Below are 19376 nucleotides of genomic sequence, written 5' to 3'. Positions count from 1 at the left end.
CTTTGTGCTGTAGGATCCCAGAAATCAATTCTACCATCAAACCTTTGTGCTGTTGGATTCCAAAAATCACTTTTGTCATCAAATTGTGTGCATTAGGATCTCTGAAATAGTTCCTACCATCAAATTTTGTGCTTAGGATCCCAGATATTGTTGTACTTTTTGAGTTTGTTTAAGGATATTCTTGTATATAGAGTTATGTGACTACCAATATAGGATAGATGTAGACTGATTATGGGATAGTTTGTCCTGTAGGATAGATGTAGACTGACTATGGGATAGTTTGTCCGGTATAAAGAGTTATGTGACTACCAGTATAGGATACATGTAGACTGACTATGGGATAGTTTGTCTGGTATAAAGAGTTATGTGGCTACCAGTATAGGATAGATGCAGACTGATTATGGGATAGTTTGTCTTGTAGGATAGATGTAGACTGATTATGGGATAGTCTGTCCTGTAGGATAGATGTAGACTGACTATGGGATAGCTTGTCTGGGATATAGAGTTATGTGACTACCAGTATAGGATAGATGTAGACTGACTATGGGATAGTTTGTCCTGTATAAAGAGTTATGTGACTACCAGTATAGGATACATGTAGACTGACTATGGGATAGTTTGTCCGGTATATAGAGTTATGTGACTACCAGTATAGGATAGATGTAGACTGACTATGGGATAGTTTGTCCGGTATATAGAGTTATATGAATACCAGTATAGGATAGATGCAGACTGACTATGGGATAGTTTGTCCGGTATATAGAGTTATGTGACTACCAGTATAGGATAGATGTAGACTGACTATGGGATAGTTTGTCCGGTATATAGAGTTATGTGACTACCAGTATAGGATAGATGTAGACTGACTATGGGATAGTTTGTCCGGTATATAGAGTTATGTGACTACCAGTATAGGATAGATGTAGACTGACTATGGGATAGTTTGTCCGGTATATAGAGTTATGTGACTACCAGTATAGGATAGATGTAGACTGACTATGGGATAGTTTGTCCGGTATATAGAGTTATGTGACTACCAGTATAGGATAGATGTAGACTGACTATGGGATAGTTTGTCCGGTATATAGAGTTATGTGACTACCAGTATAGGATAGATGTAGACTGACTATGGGATAGTTTGTCCGGTATATAGAGTTATGTGACTATCACTATAGGATAGATGTAGACTGACTATGGGATAGTTTGTCCGGTATATAGAGTTATGTGACTACCAGTATAGGATAGATGTAGACTGACTATGGGATAGTTTGTCCGGTATATAGAGTTATGTGACTACCAGTATAGGATAGATGTAGACTGACTATGGGATAGTTTGTCCGGTATATAGAGTTATGTGACTACCAGTATAGGATAGATGTAGACTGACTATGGGATAGTTTGTCCGGTATATAGAGTTATGTGACTACCAGTATAGGATAGATGTAGACTGACTATGGGATAGTTTGTCCGGTATATAGAGTTATGTGACTACCAGTATAGGATAGATGTAGACTGACTATGGGATAGTTTGTCCGGTATATAGAGTTATGTGACTACCAGTATAGGATACATGTAGACTGACTATGGGATAGCTTGTCTGGTATATAGAGTTATGTGACTACCAGTATAGGATAGATGTAGACTGATTATGGGATAGTTTGTCCGGTATATAGAGTTATATGACTACCAGTATAGGATAGATGCAGACTGACTATCGTATAGTGTGATGATAGGTTATAGGATTGACCTTTTCCTGCTTTCACACATTTTACTGGAAACATTGATCCTATGCATAGACATGTACTGTTTATGCATCCTGTCACAAACACTTTAAGTATTGGTCTGTACACGTTGTTATACCTACAGACACTGGTTTCAGGGACATGCCTTAGTATACAGTTAAAGTATGGGGTTGAGGGATATAGCAAGTTTATGGTGTCCCGAGACCAGGTTTATTTCCCGAGGCGAAGCCGAGGGAAATAGGCATGGTCAAGGGACACCAGAAACTTGGTATATCCCTCAACCCCATACTTTAACCGTTTTATTATACCGATACACACTGGAGAGATAGTTTTAACTAGAAAATATTTGCAAACCATAAGCTGTATAGCTTCACGTCCCAACTACCCCTTTGATGGCAATGGAGCCAAATGCTTCCGAGTTCGGTAGCAAGTTCCGCCCACTTCGCGCGTCGCTTCCGAGTTCGGTAACAAGCTCCGCCCACCTTTCGCCGGATTGGCTCGGCGGAAACACCCGAGTGTAGGTGTGTTTTAGTTCCCAGACTAACACACAGGACTAAAAAACACTCAGGCAAAAGTGGGGATATATTTGATTTAACCGATTACTTTTATATAGAGTAAATAAAGTAGAGGTGTAATAATTTAAACTGACAATTTTTTTGTCAAGATTAAACAAGGCTTTCCCTTCAGGAAAATTAAGTTAATTTTTTTTTAATTTTTTTTTTAAACTGAAGTCAGCTGTCAGAAAATATCTCCACCAAAGCACAACTTAATTCAGGGGAAATCTTAAGATATTAGATTTTGTAGCAGTTTACAAATTTGTTAATAGTGTGCCATCAAAATATGATTGATGAAATAGATAAGTGAATAGAAAATATTAAATTAAATATTTTGTCCTACATGAAAATATTTACTGTTTTACCTCTGACATCAATTGAGAAAGTTCAAACCGTGTAAGAAACATGAAGTATGCATCAACTGTTCAAATTAATTATCAAATCAATAGAATTCAATAGCTTCAAACTTCAAACCTGTCTGACCTCAATATGAAAATTTGTCTCTTAATTATGGAAGAAGTGGGTTTTTACTGACTGATCAAGGGAAGGGTCTTCAGTGGCTTCAAAGTTCAAGTAGGTTATCCTAGGAGCGGGCTTGCTAATGTATTTACATATACTGTATCACGCTAAGTAAAGTTGAAAGAGTACTGGTGGGTTTTGTTTGAATTTTCCAAATGTTTGACTGGCACACAGCCTTACAGGCTAATGGTGTGTAATAAAGTGATTCAAACTACCAGCTTCCTGTGACTGGCCATGTTTGCAGGAAGGAAGGGTACATTGTGTGAAGCCCACACTAGATAATTTGTCTGCCTTTTACAAGGGATTTGAAAGGGTTTGAAAGCCAGAGGAATGTAATCTTCCTGGGAGTAGTGTGGGGGAGGGAGTAAGGCTGTGAAGTGGTGTCGAGTAACAATTTACACCGTAATACCCAGTGTGGTCAATATAGGGTATCATCCCTAATCTCTACTCTAATGGACCTGTTTATATATTACTTTACAAGAAAACACATGTAAGATGCATTGACAATTTAAAAGTCATAATCTTTTTAAAAAAAATATGAGATGTAATTTTTATTAAGGTATTGAAATATTTGACTGAAACGAACCTTATCTATAGTTTGGACATATAGAGTTACCTATTATTAGGGAGTGATCATGAGTGTCCATATATATATAGCCGGTGTGACAATCCAGGTAGACTGGCACACCTGTCATTTATACAGGTAGGTGGGGAAAGGCAAAGGTTCTGATGTTATTGAAAGAGAAATGTGGTCTGTTTACACTAGCTATAATGGGGACATTGGTACCGGTGTGGCCCTCACAATGAGTAAATACCAAGATACATTGTACAAGAAAAGGTGTCTTGGTTCATATATAATATAAACCATGAAACACTTCACCCTTAAATCTTGTTTTCAAATACCTGGCTTGTTTTATTGTAGTTGTGACCTGGAACGTAATATTATTTTACTTGAATGTTTCGAGGATCAGTGTCGTGACTTTAATATAGTAATTAATTGTCTCTTGATATTAATAACACAACAAATTTAAATCTTAAGATTTCCTGGACTACATAGTTGCAGGTTTTGTTAGCGTTACAGATACATGGACCAACTTGTGTTGGCATATGTGATACTATTGATTATTTCCAGTTTGATGTATTCACAGAGTTCATGTCAAAAAGTTCCCAATAGCTACAAGATGATTTTTAAACTTGACATTAAACTTGACTATATTTTGAAATCTTGAAGCAGGAAGAAAACTCAATTAAATAAATTACAAGGAATTCTAAAACATCAATCAGAATTGTAAAAGTGTTAAACTTGCATTACAGCAACCTTACAGCTTACTGTACAATGTACACACATGCTTACTAGAAACATTCAAAAGAACAATTGCAGCCTTCATGCAGGGACCGTTCACCTCAGATCTTCCCTATTCATGGTATGATGACATGCATGTACATAATTATTGTGAGTCTCGTGAATTATTCAACACATACTATACTTATTCAAGGGCATCAATCTTAGAATAAATGTTTTACTTTCGAGTTAATGTTTTCAGTAATTCCACGGAATTAGATCTAAGTCCGTGGTAATTCTCACCACATACATTTGTACATTCACATGCACACACAAATTTTCGTCACTTATCTCCTCAATCTCAGCGGTATTCGTTGTTATTATTCATAATATAAACATTATTTTCTAACAGTTATGAAACAGTTTATAACCCAAGTTTTTCCAAGTTAATAAAACACTCTTGTTGACCTGGAAGAAAGTGGCTTAAATGTGGGATGAAACCTGAGTATACTCAAAGAAAACCCATATGGTCTGGCAGGTGACCAAATATGTTGTGGAGGCCGATCAGGGAATCAAAGCCCAGTCGTCTTGGTGAGAGGCTGGTGACCCATCCACTGTGCCACCCGACCACCGACCACCGACCACCCGACCACCCGACCACCCGACCACCCGACCAACCGACCACCCAACCACCCGACCACCTACCACCCGACCAACCGACCACCACCCGACCATCCGACCACTGACCACCACCCAACCACCGACCACCCGACCACCCGACCAACCGACCACCAACCACCGACCACCCGACCAACTGACCACCACCCGACCACCCGACCACCGTCCACCCGACCAACCGACCACCCGACCACCCGTCCAACCGACCACCACCCGACCACCCGACCACCGTCCACCCGACCAACCGACCACCCGACCACCCGTCCAACCGACCACCACCCGACCACCCGACCACCGTCCACACGACCAACCGACCACCCGACCACCCGACCACCCGACCACCCGACCAACCGACCACCAACCACCGACCACCCGACCAACTGACCACCACCCGACCACCCGACCACCGTCCACCCGACCAACCGACCACCCGACCACCCGTCCAACCGACCACCACCCGACCACCCGACCACCGCCCACCCGACCAACCGACCACCCGACCACCCGACCACCGACCACCCGACCAACCGACCACCACCCGACCACCCGACCACCTGACCACCGACCAACCGACCACCCGACCACCCGACCAACCGACCACCACCCGACCACCCGACCACCGACCACCCGACCACCCTTATTGTATTGTTTTTCTCCCATCTATCCACGTAACATTTAGTACTTGTATTGTAATGTATTCAACATCTAACCTTTATACAGCGATCACTCAAACCATCAGCTGACATTGATCAACTGTCTGCAAAAACTAATCTCAAAACGCTATATATGTTGGAATTGACAGAGCAGGACTATTTGAATATTTCGTCCGTTTACAGGACATTTTCCAGTTAGAACATATAAAAACATACATGGGTTATGATACAATTCTTTTATATATACGTATACACAAGTAACATCAAATTCTGTTTATAACAGTGTCTCCTACATCTGTCAACTCAGTAATGCCATCTTATTGATTGTATAACGTTCTCACACTGGACGTACGTCATGTATCTGTTACCTGCTATGAAAAACTGCTGGGGGATTAGTGTAGGTGGGGAAGGGACTGGTTCCTCACACGTCAAAAGGCTGAAAACGCTGTCAAGCATTGTTAGCCATGTCCGGCTAAATGATGTGTCGCCAGAGTACTACAGCAGGGGGATATGTTCTTCTCTGTCTAAGAGGAAGAAGCACTGTTTAACACAATACGTGTCCCCATTTTTGGTCACCACAAAACCACATACACAGGAAACATTACACTCTTCCAAAGCTTGAGTTTCAGAGGAAGTGGTGGTATGCAGGAAACTGAAACCCAGTAATGTGTCCTGTGGGATCATTGGAGATTGTGTGGCTGTGCTAGGATCAGGAAGAAGGAAACACTACTTACTTACTGATTTAGGGAAATGAAAAAAGTTGGGTTAGATAGAGTGTTGCTAAGTGTGTGTAGTAGCTCTATGTAGGCAATCTCTGTACTTAGGAGGGGGGATAGAGAATCTGACATTTCATAAGGATGGTGAGGGAACCAACAACAATTTGTAATGACATGTTTATCTGAACTGTTCACCTGTTAAAGTTAAACCACATGGTGTTTACAGTTTTAATTTCTTGGGGGGGGGGGGGTCAAGTGAGTGTGGACTCTTGTTTCCTAGCTGTCACATTATTTATCAATGAAAATTGAAACTCAGTTATCAATCTGCATTAAGTATCAGATGTGTTTACGATTATTTCTTACTTAAAGGGCGTAGTTGTGTAACTACGCATTGACAGACATATTGGGATCACTTCACTTATACCTCTGAATGTTCTTTGATAAAAAGGTATTGAGGACTTAAATGGTGAAACATCTACCTCGCAGGCATTTCAGAATGTTCAGTGTGGCATGTACGGATCAATAAGATACCTACAGAGCAGTATAGTTAAAGAGTGTAGGATATATTCAAATGTCAGAATCATAGTACGAAGCACAGTTTAAATGACGTAGGTTATGCAACCGTGTATCACTAGTAGGCCTGTTTACAGTTTGTTTACGTCAGTAGATTAAACCGTGAAAAAACACAACTTGTTTACTGCTGTCACCAACAACAGTATCCAAGTGTGTGTGTGGGAAGGGGGATGGGGGTTATATAGCTGTGGTGCAATAGATAGATACTTTATAGCCACAGCTGTGTCTCCAGTAGTACCACCACACAGGTCATTATACCTGAATATACACAACAACTGCAATATGTGCCTGCTTACATGTAGGCAGTATTGCCAGCAACCACGACATATATAGAGACTGCATGGCTGGCTGGCAGGCGGCTGAAGACCTAAATACATTATAATGATGTATTCAGCTCCTAGGCCTAGAGTATCTGTAAAGGAGAATGTGTGCCACTCTGTCTAGCTCTTGGTAATTCTCTGCAAACCACAGTCTGGGTCACTCATGAAATTTTTGAATCGCTCATTAATGCCCAGTGTTAGGTAGCCATACTACCTTGTCGCTGTTCCCTGGGGGTCAGTGGTCAAGTTTGTGTCTATAAATAGCTTCAGAAGCCTGGTTTCTGACTTAGTTTGGGTTGCTGTTCACCAGGAAAGTGTAATGCATGTTATCTGTGGGTTTATTGATTGGGTGGCCTAGATTACTGCCAGACCTGTAAACATATATGTCAATAGTACTGGGGTTAAGTAAGTCACTAGGTACAGGTGTGGGACACTCACTGCTGATGAGTGGGAGATTCGCTCTTAGTCATGACGAATTACCCAATGATGCATTTGTGTAGACCAAAGGTGAGGGCTTACTCACTAAATCAATCCAGCCTCATCATTGTACAAGGCTACATTTTGTTGGGTTAGTTAGTACAGTATAGAATGTAATTAACCTGAAATCATATCCAACAATCTATACTGGAATGCGATTTATTGTGCTTCAAAAAGCCATATCATCTATCGGGGAAGACAACTAAACAGATGGATCATATTCATAATTCAGAGAAAAACCTTCTGTGAATTGTCATGATAAAACAAACAAAAAAGTGTTTCATTTTGGCAAAATAGATAGGAAGATTGGTAAAACCAAAAGGGGAAGGCTGTACCATAGAGATGAAGAGATGTGTCACATATCCATTAAGAAAAGCTTTACCAGTTCTAGAATGATGGGTGAACTTGATACTTATCTGAAAGTTGTGTGTGTATATACATGTATAACATTCCTGTATCACAAGGGTAAAAGGCCGTTATAAATAACTCCTCTTCAGGCCAAGTGTAAATACAGATTGCACTGAAGTTCATTGCTACTGTTAGCTATTTTACAAGACAATAGGTTCCCTCTTCCCATGTATGTTCCCACTGTAAAGCATGTCAGGTGTCCAATGACCTGGCATCACTAGGAAACTTGTTGTCTGTGGGCATGCATGTGTTACAAAAAATACAATAGGACACTGAAAGGGGTTCACGCAGGCCAAGTGGTTACTTCTACCAGATAGGTTCCCCTGTTAACATTCCGTGAGAGAGGTTTCCATTGTCAAACTGCTTAAACAGAATGACTTAGTGGCTCTCCCACAGAGCCAGTCATCTTTGACAAGGTACACCTTCATGTCTGCTCTCAAGGTCTCTCCTGTCAATGTCAGACACCACCATCCGATGTTTAATGAGTGAAAAGCAGACTTTATGGACATTGAACCATGTCTATAGTAATGGTTACCATGGCTTTGTTAGCAATATTTAGTCAGAACTCCCGGTGCAGTATAAAGCTATAATTGCAGTGTGACATGTTTGGGTGTTTGAAATAATAACCATGTTTACCACATGCTAGTTGTTTTGTCATGTACCAGGTACATAGGTATATGACTATATGTAGAATGTAAGGCAGTATACATGTACTGTTCATGTTCTGTATATCACTGTATTGATGGCTCTGCGCTGTGATGGACACTTTTAGCGAAATATTCAGACATGATAGAAGATTCCTCTACTTCATATCTGACAGAATCCTCACACTTTCTGTGCATGTTTATACACCGGTGTCAGATTGGGTTCAATATCAAAGGTCCCACTTCCTTTGTGTAGACATGTATTATTCATCGAGCACTTACAGTACACAGAAAGGGTTGAGAGGTGAACCTGTACAACAGACTGGTTAGAATGGGGACTATAGGTACACACACTTCCCACCCTACCAATGACCTGGGGTACATTCTCCATCAAGTCTTCACTGTCAGATCTGTAGAATGAGGTATATGATTAACATTTAATGATAACATAAGTACACTGATGGATTAAAAATAGGATGGAAATTGGACTGCATGGTCTAATAGATTATCTTATGTACTTGAAAGTAGTAGACTTGAGTAGCAGATGAAATACCGGTGCCTACAAGTATGAAGGAAAACTACAAATTATAAACAGTGCCGGCTTTCCAGCCTTGCACATTGTGTGGATGACTGGGTCATGTTACATGCCAGTTACTATGTCTCACAGGAGTATTGTACTGGCATGCTAATCTGGTGTGGAATGTATTGATCATGGTGGAACAATCGCTTGCCAATTTGTGCACACATTTTTTGTCAGATAGAGATTGCAGGTAATTTATCATTTCTGGGGTATTTGCACCGCTTGATTTTACACTGTAGACTTTTTATTGTTACGGGTACTCTACCCCAGTGTTCGATCAGTTGCTACTCTATACCAAGTGTTGAGTCGTTACCTTATCCTAGGTGTTCAGTTGTTACCCTACACCAGGTGTTCAGTTGTTACCCTAAAACAGGTGTTCAGTTGCTACCCTACAACAGGTGTTCAGTTGTTACCCTACAACAGGTATTCAGTTGTTACCCTACAACAGGTGTTCAGTTGTTACCCTACAACAGGTGTTCAGTTGTTACCCTACAGTTGTTACCCTACAACAGGTGTTCTGTTGTTACCCTATACCAGGTGTTCTGTTGTTACCCTATACCAGGTGTTGTTACCCTACACCAGATGTTCAGTTGTTACCCTACAGTTGTTACCCTACAACAGTTGTTCTGTTGTTACCCTATACCAGGTGTTCTGTTGTTATCCTATACCAGGTGTTAAGTTGTTACCCTATACCAGGTGTTGTTACCCTACACCAGGTGTTCAGTTGTTACCCTACACCAGGTGTTATGTTGTTACCCTATACCAGGTGTTGTTACCCTACACCAGGTGTTCAGTTGTTACCCTACACCAGGTGTTATGTTGTTACCCTATACCAGGTGTTGTTACCCTACACGTGGTGTTCAGTTGTTACCCTACAACAGATGTTCAGTTGTTAACCTACACCAGGTGTTCTGTTGTTACCCTACAATAGGTGTTCTGTTGTTACCCTATACCAGGTGTTAAGTTGTTACCCTATACTAGGTGTTGTTACCCTACACCAGGTGTTCTGTTGTTACCCTATACCAGGGGTTAAGTTGTTACCCTATACCAGGTGTTGTTACCCTACACCAGGTGTTGTTACCCTATACCAGATGTTCAGTTGTTACCCTACACCAGGTGTTGTTACCCTATACCAGATGTTCAGTTGTTACCCTACACCAGGTGTTGTTACCCTATACCAGATGTTCAGTTGTTACCCTACACCAGGTGTTGTTACCCTATACCAGATGTTCAGTTGTTACCCTACACCAGGTGTTGTTACCCTATACCAGATGTTCAGTTGTTACCCTACACCAGGTGTTGTTACCCTATACCAGATGTTCAGTTGTTACCCTACACCAGGTGTTGTTACCCTATACCAGATGTTCAGTTGTTACCCTACACCAGGTGTTGTTACCCTACACCAGATGTTCAGTTGTTACCCTACACCAGGTGTTGTTACCCTACACCAGGTGTTCAGTTGTTACCCTACAGTTGTTACCCTACAAAGTGTTACTGTTATCTAACTCCCTTTTTGCCAAGTTTGTAGAAATTTGGATTTGAACCTGGGACACACGATTATAGTTTTCCTTTAATATATAGATGTCTGTGTATGTTAGGTAAGATCATGATGTAAGATTGATTGCATCTTTATATATGTTCACCCTCTCATGGCTGGAAAATCAAAGGATTTAGTCATTGATCAGTGATCTGGAACACATACTGTGCTTTGGTTTTGTTATAATTATGCAACATGACAATGCAACAACTAAAAGTGTTACCTGCTTGTACCTGTGTCTGTTTCAACCTGTATTTATGGTGAGCAGTGGCCTGAAACATCCAGACACTAACCATGGGATATTTTGATAGATGTAATCCCTGTATACTATAGTCCGAGGTTCTATAACAGATAAGAAAGCTGTGCCTGTGGAAGGGATGTATATGATTTGTGTACAGGTTTTATCTAGCTTCTGCAGACTAAATAATGACAACTGCAGCATAGGTTTTGGCTGATCAGTACATGTGAACTCCCCAGCAGCTATTTCTGTGTACTGCTAACACTTTACCCATACTATCTGCCATCTGCTGATCCAAGCTATCTGCTGGATAGCAGTTTTGAGACATCTACTTGACCTTCAAGCATTCACTCGGATACAGTTGCCGAAAGTAATAAATGTAATGCCTCACCATGCTGTCTCTCAATAGTTGTCTTTCCCGTTGATCACCTTCTTTAAGAAGCTGATTTATCATTTTGAATTTTCAACTGAAATTGTAATTGGTTATGATCAGTAAGAGGTTGGTTATACCAAATTTGACAGTCATTGCAAACACGAAAGTAAATAGTAGGTATAGTAAATTTGCAATGTATTAAAAAATAATTCAAAACATATTTGGAAAGAGCAGAATAACACTATGATATACCTACATATAGAGTTAATATCATATAGGTTGAAAAATACATATCCCCAGATAGATTACTGTAATGACAAACATATATTGTCAGAAATAGGTATATATACTAGTATACAGGTAATAGAAACTCTTCAACACAAGCGTTAAAGTCTATACTGTCAGACATGCAGTCAAATGTGCTTATATTCTTTCTAAATGAATAGAGTATAGGTCCCAAATACTACAGATCTAGTACAGTGTACATGTACTGTGGTGAACTGTATAGGTGTCACTGATAAGCTCAATGGCCCTGTCTTTATAGCCATACAATGATAACGGGCTGAACCTGTACAAGTTCATACCTGGCGGACATATAAACGCCATAAGCTGTAGAGCAATTCCTATAATGTAGCCAACACTGCTACCTGCCCATGCATAGAGCATTTAGAAGATAAAATAGTTTGATTTACATATTGCCATAAGCAGTATATCATCACTTAGGTCAATAACTCAGTGGACAGCTTGGGAGGAGCAGTACAAACACAGATATATGGACCTATAAGTCCCCATCCCCCAGGCTTAACTGCCACTCTGCAAATAAAGTACTCTTACTGTTGCCATGTTTAAGGTCTATTGATTTAGGGGAAGCAATTTTTAAGTACAGGGCTTTTGTTCTATTGAGGTATGGCAGATTTATTGACGACCAGGTTCTTCCTTTAAGAACAACAAAATTGAGAAATTATTACTTATGCTGCAAATAGGGTTATGGCAGTGGAGAAGACTTAAAAAGGCAAAATGTAGAATCTGTTTTATGAAATGAGGACATTTGTGTATAATATGGTTTGTTATAAATATTTTTGAGTCTCTGAGACCCTTTCATTTATTCATTATATACATGTGTACAGGTGAACACTGAAATGCTACAAGCAGAAAATATACCACCATGTATATATAATAACATTTCATATGAGGTCTGAATTCTCACTTAATAACCTGGACGAGTTTCATCAATCATTTATAAAATAAATAACATAATAAGGAGGTCATGCAGACATGATAAAGCAAAAGCATGGCTAGCCACTATACAGAAATGTCAGTCAATTGATGCTATTATGACTTGACAAGTGAGATTTGATCACAGCTAATTCAGTGACATTATCGCTGTCCCTGATAACAAAGTTCTAGAACCAAACAATAGCACTTAATGCAGTGTTAACACTCTTTCGTGAATCAGGGTTTTCTGCAATATTAAGTTTTTCTTAGACATTCTCCTAGTACCTTTTCAGATTGTTGTTGCTAGTTTGATTCATGTATGTAAATTCACCAAAAAGGAAGAAATGTACTGAAAGATGAAGTGTTTTGTTTCAGGACAAGGTGGGGAAACAACCGTTACACACGGGGATCCTACAGCTTCATCCAAGTAGGAGCCAGCATGAGTGACACCGAGCTCCTGGCCGAACCTGTATTTGGATCTGCATCTGACAAGGTAAAGCTTTGGTACCTCAATATCTGACTACTCAGCTTCCAATGGCTCTTGGGCTTGTTTGACAAACACTTCTAAAATGATGTCTGTATATAACCATTATCAAAATATTCTGCAAAATAGAAAGTCTTGTTGACCTTCCTACCCTAAAATTTTGAAAACTGAAAGAGCAAATGTAGCATTGTCAATTTGCCTGAATAGAGTCTCCCCACATACTAAAATTGACTAAGGTCATCAGATCCTTCTGTATTGATATTAAAATTTATTAGGGTCATCAGATATAAGTTGCTTTATTGACTCCCACCAAATTAATGTGCTGATGTGCAACATTGATATGTCATTGGTTCTGCTTTGTCATTGAGGTTTTCATTTTGTTGCAGCCACAACTGTTGTTCGCGGGAGAAGCTACTCACTCAGAATACTACTCCACTACCCACGGTGCCCTGGAGACTGGCAAGAGGGAAGCAACCCGCTTCCTGGACATGTACAACATGTGTCATTCATAAGGAGTTACTACAATAATGTTTTCTTACCGGGGATCATAGGGACCTGTCAAATACAGGAAACTAGCTATAGCTAAGAACGATGCGTCATTGGCAAGCCAAAAACACTCGAGGAAAGTTTCAACTTTCATGCACAGAGAATGATTACCATTCATTGTGCACTTAACAATTTTTTATGACATACTCTGAAAATTGGAAAGTGACTTTGTTCTTTGCTGTTCGAAATAGATGATTCTGCCAGTTATATCGCAAACCTGTGTTGACTATTTTATGAAAGGTGACAATCACCCTGTGATGTCATTTATCTGTGCAACTGACAAATACAAACACTAGAATGACCATCAGCATATGATGGGAATTCCTCCTGGTGTGAATGAAGACAATTGTGTGCCGCTGAATATATTGGATATGTATATTTAATATTGTAAGTGCTATCCTGAAAGACTGATATGACAGTTTCTTTAGATTAAAAAATGCAAAAATGTAGAGTGAACTACTTGGATGTGTTACAGATAATGCAACAATGCTATTGTTTCCCCAGAGGAGACTAGACCAGTGTATTGGTCCCAAAGTAAAGTTTGTATTATTACAGAAGATCCTATGCAGTGTGCTCCAACACATGCTTGTTACCTGTCACATATAAAGTAGGGTGCTTGTTTTAAGTTACACATGTGTTCAGCTCAAAGTTGGAAAATGAGGACTGCCTGTATTATATAATATAATATATACATAGACATGTATATCATTAAGTGGATAATTGTCATGTTGTATATTCACATGGAGAAGAGAAAGTAGATGAGAGACTGTGTCCTATGCCAGCGTTATGATTTATATATTGAAGTGAATGAAGGATGTGAAACTTCCCTGTATATCCCCTGTACAAGTTTTATGAAGATGTTGGAATGAATAAGTATGGATTGATATAAGACCTTCACTACACTTGTAGGTCCCGCTCTGTGGTGACCTTGAGGTCAGGAACCAGGACACTCAATAAATGCGATTAACAATTATCACAATTGCGTAGACAATTGTCTACACAAATATATACATATATATATATATACATTCAAGAACTTGAGAAGTGAATGCTAGCACTGGGCCAGGAATTCTATAATTGCCACATGCACCCACTGAAAGTTATTGATTGTATGTTTGAGAGAGACGGGTGTTTGGATTGAGATTTGTTAGGAGTGTGATAGTATACTTGTTGTTACAATAGTCAGTCCTAATGTATTGCAGTTTTAATTGTTGTCGTTGATTACGGCTTAAATAGCAATTCAGGCCAAACATGTCTTATTTACAAAATCTAGTCTTAGGAGTTGGACACGACGTGTGGTCACTAATGAAAATCGTTACAGTTTGTATCAACAGTTTGGACATATTTCGTCCTTTCCTGTTTCTATGTTTTTCCGATGGCTGTCGTCTGAAGTAGAGAGTCTGTATTTCGCAACTTCTGATGTTGTCGTCATTGCTGTGTTATAGTTATGTTGTATCAACTTCAGTTCCGTGCCTACTCTCTTCATTTATATATGTCTTTATATCAGAGTTTTAAATATTACAAAAAAGATGTGATTCTGAATTATTACAACTTTGATAAATTAAAGTGGAGCTCTTTGATTGGTCAAAATCACATCACATGGTATGAAATGGTCTTCCCCATCAAATGGTTCGTTCTTAGAGTGTCATGTATATAACATGGTCTCATTCCTTGACAAAAAAATAAAAATTGTACCATTTAAGTGAAGATTATTTTGTTAATAAAAGAAATATAGATATAGGAAATAAGCGAGTTCAGGTTAGTGCCCGTTATTCTGTACATGTATGTTGCCACTGAGGTGAATAAACTAGTGTATGATTTGATGGAGGAGGAAGCAATAGTTATTGTTCCCACCATTGTGAACAAAATTTATAAAATACCATGTTCTTGATTTACAAGTACAATATATCTGATTGTTGAAATTCATATGTCACAATGATTAAAATTAATCAAGAAGTTAAAATATCCATCCAAAACAGAAAATTTATACTTTTTGCAGTTTGAAATATAAGATGCCAATATGCACCATATAATATATGTGTTATAGATATGTGATTTTACTGGCCTTTGAAGAATTCACGACAACTTTCACCCGTCTGAACGACTACATGACACTGATTTTAACTATCCGAATTACCTTGTGTTTGTTTTACCACTGCAATTGAAAGTCTATTTATTAAGCAGGCAATAGGTTATGAAGGCTAGTAACATGTACCTCAATAGTGGCATTTACCTCCGATTAACATTTCTGTTTTATTTACCATTTTATTTTCCATTGACGTTCTGGTATAGTGTCCATGAGTGACGTTGGTGAGGAGCATGATTCGTTCAATGATGCATAAAGTTATTTAGCGTCTTAGTTATATACATGTTATGTATATCTAAGTTAGCTTTACTGTTCATTGCCGGCTTGATGATGAGATACTGTGAATTTACTTAAAGTAGCAAAACACCATTGTAGTGCTGCCTACTTCAGTGCACTTATCTATCATCTATTATAGAACATCAGCCTTTACATTGCACTTGATATGTAATAGAAATGTTGGCGCTGTTCATAAAGTCTGTGCTAAAATAGGTCAGTTGACATCAGTATGCACTGGCATCAGTATGCACCGACATCATTTTGGACTGACATCAGTATGGACTGTCATCAGTATGCACTGACATCAGTATGGACTGTCAGACATCAGTATGCACCGACATCAGTATGAACTGTCAGTATGCACTGACATCAGTATGCACCGACATCAGTTGGACATCGTAGACATTGAAACTTGAGTTGTTCATCCATGTCATCAAGCTGCGGTTAGAGGTTAGAATTCTATCGCCTTGTTTTCTATTCACCCATTACCGTTTGTCCACTCCCTCCACCCTTTCTCACTGACAGCTGGCTCCAATTTCTATCAAAGGGAATATCTAGATCAGTCTTTAATTTTCTCAATATTATGTTTGCCATTTATGCATGACATTTACTCTAGATGTCTATATGATTGGACTAGCAAATGTTTACTTTAATATTAGTAAAGATTTGAAATATTTTTTGTGAGTCCAGAAATTTATGATAAAAAATAGTCAATTTGGCATGTTTGAATTTCAAATTAAGAAAACAAAAGGTGCAACCCTGGCATATAAAAGAAATATGGTTGAGATAGCAGAATACAACTGTTGGTGTATTCCACTTTATTACATTTGCATTTTAGCCAAGATATAGAAACCACTGTTTTAATAATTACAATCTCATTACTTTTGAACTAATGCTAGAGGAAATTTACTTACAAATATGAGTGGGTTTTTTTTCTTTTTAAGTTTTAGATATTTCATAGTTTCTTTGAATTATTATAAAAGTGTAGTACTAATATTTTACTCCAGCTTAAGTCAACTCTCCAGTACATATTTGCATTCTATAATTAGTGGATTATGTAACGACTTCTGTGATTGGTCATTCAATATTGAGAATCCATATTGTCCCTGTGTGAGGTCAATTATCAGAATTTCTTTACCATGCAAGTGACATTTTGCGCTGTGAAATTTAAAATCATGAATATTTGGGATTTATAGCTTAATACATTGATAACAAATTAAAGGATGGCAAAACAAACCTAAGAGAAGATTAATATCTGATATTTGTTCATGAAATTGGAGTCAGAACAGCACTCACAAACCGTCCAATGTTCAAAGAGCAGTTAACTTGCTTCAGTATATTTATGAATAATGTGTAGATTTTCGGGCCAAATTCTTCAAGACATCGCTCAAAAACTTATATATCTAAGTTCTCAGGACTTGAAGTGACTTTAACACAAATTTTGATGGAAGATGTTTTAAACAACAAATCAAAGTCATGAAAAACTTGGCCAGATCTAGATATCAATGATCAAAGGCAACGATCATTATCTGTCCCAACATACTTGATTCATCATACTTGTGAACCAAATGATAAAGAAATGAGTTGACATCTTTTAATTTGCTCAATACTAGTAACAAGTTGTGCTTTATAAATCGCATTTTATTAGAAATGGGACTTCACATTATAATCATTTATAGCCTATTTTTTGTTGTTTTTATTTTTTATGTGTATTTTAGCAGAATTTGGAACAAGTCATTTTAGTTGCATTAGAAAGCAGTGAGAGGAAATCATACGAAAGCCATGACATTGATGCATGACTAAGTGGTTGTTGAGGTAAACCCATTGCCCTGTCCATTTGTTGGTAAACATATATTTATGGCAAGTCAATGATATTGTAGGGCAGTTACATTTAGTCCTCATTTTAGCCACACTGTTCACTCATAAAAATTGTACACAATGGTTATCCTCCTCCGGCAAAGCTACTAGAAGTAATAGTCTTTTCTCCTTTGTTTTACTACACAGTGTTAATATGTCAGCATTCCTTTAAGTTATGGCATTTCCAGCTAACCTAATTGGGGAGGCTACTCTACCTGTGGTACTGTGCAGTGTGTGATGACGGGATGGTGACCAACAACAACTGAATATGAATAAAATGTTTGAAAACAGAAAAAATAACTCTATAGTCTTTGTTTTCATTTCATGTGTGCAATCAAGCCTTGTTAAATCCAGTCCCCTTTGTTTTAATGGTTTGGTTCTGACTGATTTCTCTAAATTAATTTAACACTTTTGGATAAAAATGGGAAATGTGTCCACAAACTTAGATGCAGACTGGATAGAGAGATTGATGACTGATTAACGAGTATTTAATACATTCAACTCTCTTGTATTTGTATAGTATTATTTTGCAGCAACAGGTCACAAATACTTCTAAAGATGCTATGTTGCCATACGACAACAAAGTTGTCTTAGTAGTCAAATGAATTGACCACCATTATTGCACTATGGCCAAGAAACAAAAGTTACGTTGTTTTTAAATGTACAGACAACCAATTTTTCAATGTTCCAGAAAGACAACGAAGTTGCATTATACTTTCACAACCCATGTTGCAAGTAACGAATGAAAACCATAAGTTTGAAGTATTCCCGGTGTCTGAGATTGCTGTGTAACCCAAAGACATCAGCTACTATGTACTTGTGTATCAGGACAACCCAGGTTATACTGGAACCAAGGAACAACAGAGTTCTTAACAATACAAACTTGAGGGTTTTGCTTTGTATTCAGAGAAAACAAAGTTGCATTGTAGCTAAATGTGTGACAACCAAGTCTGCAATTTAACAATATGTGCACTGTTGTTAAGTGTTTGGGTAAACAATGCCACTATGTAACCTAGAGACAACACAGTTTCAGTATGATTAAGTGTTTTGCAACTAAGATTGCACTTTAATTAAGTGTGTTGACAACCAAGGTTCTATATTTTATCCAAAATTGTAAAGACCATAGCTGTTAATAGGACGTAAAACACAAACAAACCAAACCAAAATTGTAATGATTATGGCTGTTAATAGGATGTAAAACACAAACAAACCAAACCAAAATTGTAATGATTATGGCTGTTAATAGGACGTAAAACACAAACAAACCAAACCAAAATTGTAATGATTATGGCTGTTAATAGGATGTAAAACACAAACAAACCGAACCAAAATTGTAATGATTATGGCTGTTAATAGGACGTAAAACACAAACAAACCAAACCAAAATTGTAATGATTATGGCTGTTAATAGGATGTAAAACACAAACAAACCGAACCAAAATTGTAATGATTATGGCTGTTAATAGGACGTAAAACACAAACAAACCAAACCAAAATTGTAATGATTATGGCTGTTAATAGGATGTAAAACACAAACAAACCGAACCAAAATTGTAATGATTATGGCTGTTAATAGGACGTAAAACACAAACAAACCGAACCAAAATTGTAATGATTG

The 19376-nt window shown here is 38.3% G+C and overlaps 1 protein-coding gene across 1 annotated transcript in view; it reads left to right on the top strand.

Moving 5' to 3' along the window:
- Positions 1-18058, top strand: part of LOC110466456 (spermine oxidase-like) — a 30853-nt gene extending 12795 nt beyond the window's left edge. The window contains exons 4-5 of the mRNA XM_021522956.1: positions 12885-13002; positions 13380-18058. Coding sequence (XP_021378631.1) covers positions 12885-13002; positions 13380-13505 — 244 coding nt within the window. The 3' untranslated portion in view covers positions 13506-18058. The remainder of the gene's footprint in view (positions 1-12884; positions 13003-13379) is intronic.
- Positions 18059-19376: the final 1318 nt, after the last annotated feature.

Source organism: Mizuhopecten yessoensis, unplaced genomic scaffold (genome assembly GCF_002113885.1).
Source record: "Mizuhopecten yessoensis strain PY_sf001 unplaced genomic scaffold, ASM211388v2 scaffold11133, whole genome shotgun sequence".
In the NCBI taxonomy this organism is placed as follows: Eukaryota; Metazoa; Mollusca; class Bivalvia; order Pectinida; family Pectinidae; genus Mizuhopecten; species Mizuhopecten yessoensis.
The sequence above is the reverse complement of the archived record's forward strand: the minus strand, read 5'-3'. Positions and strand labels throughout refer to the sequence as shown.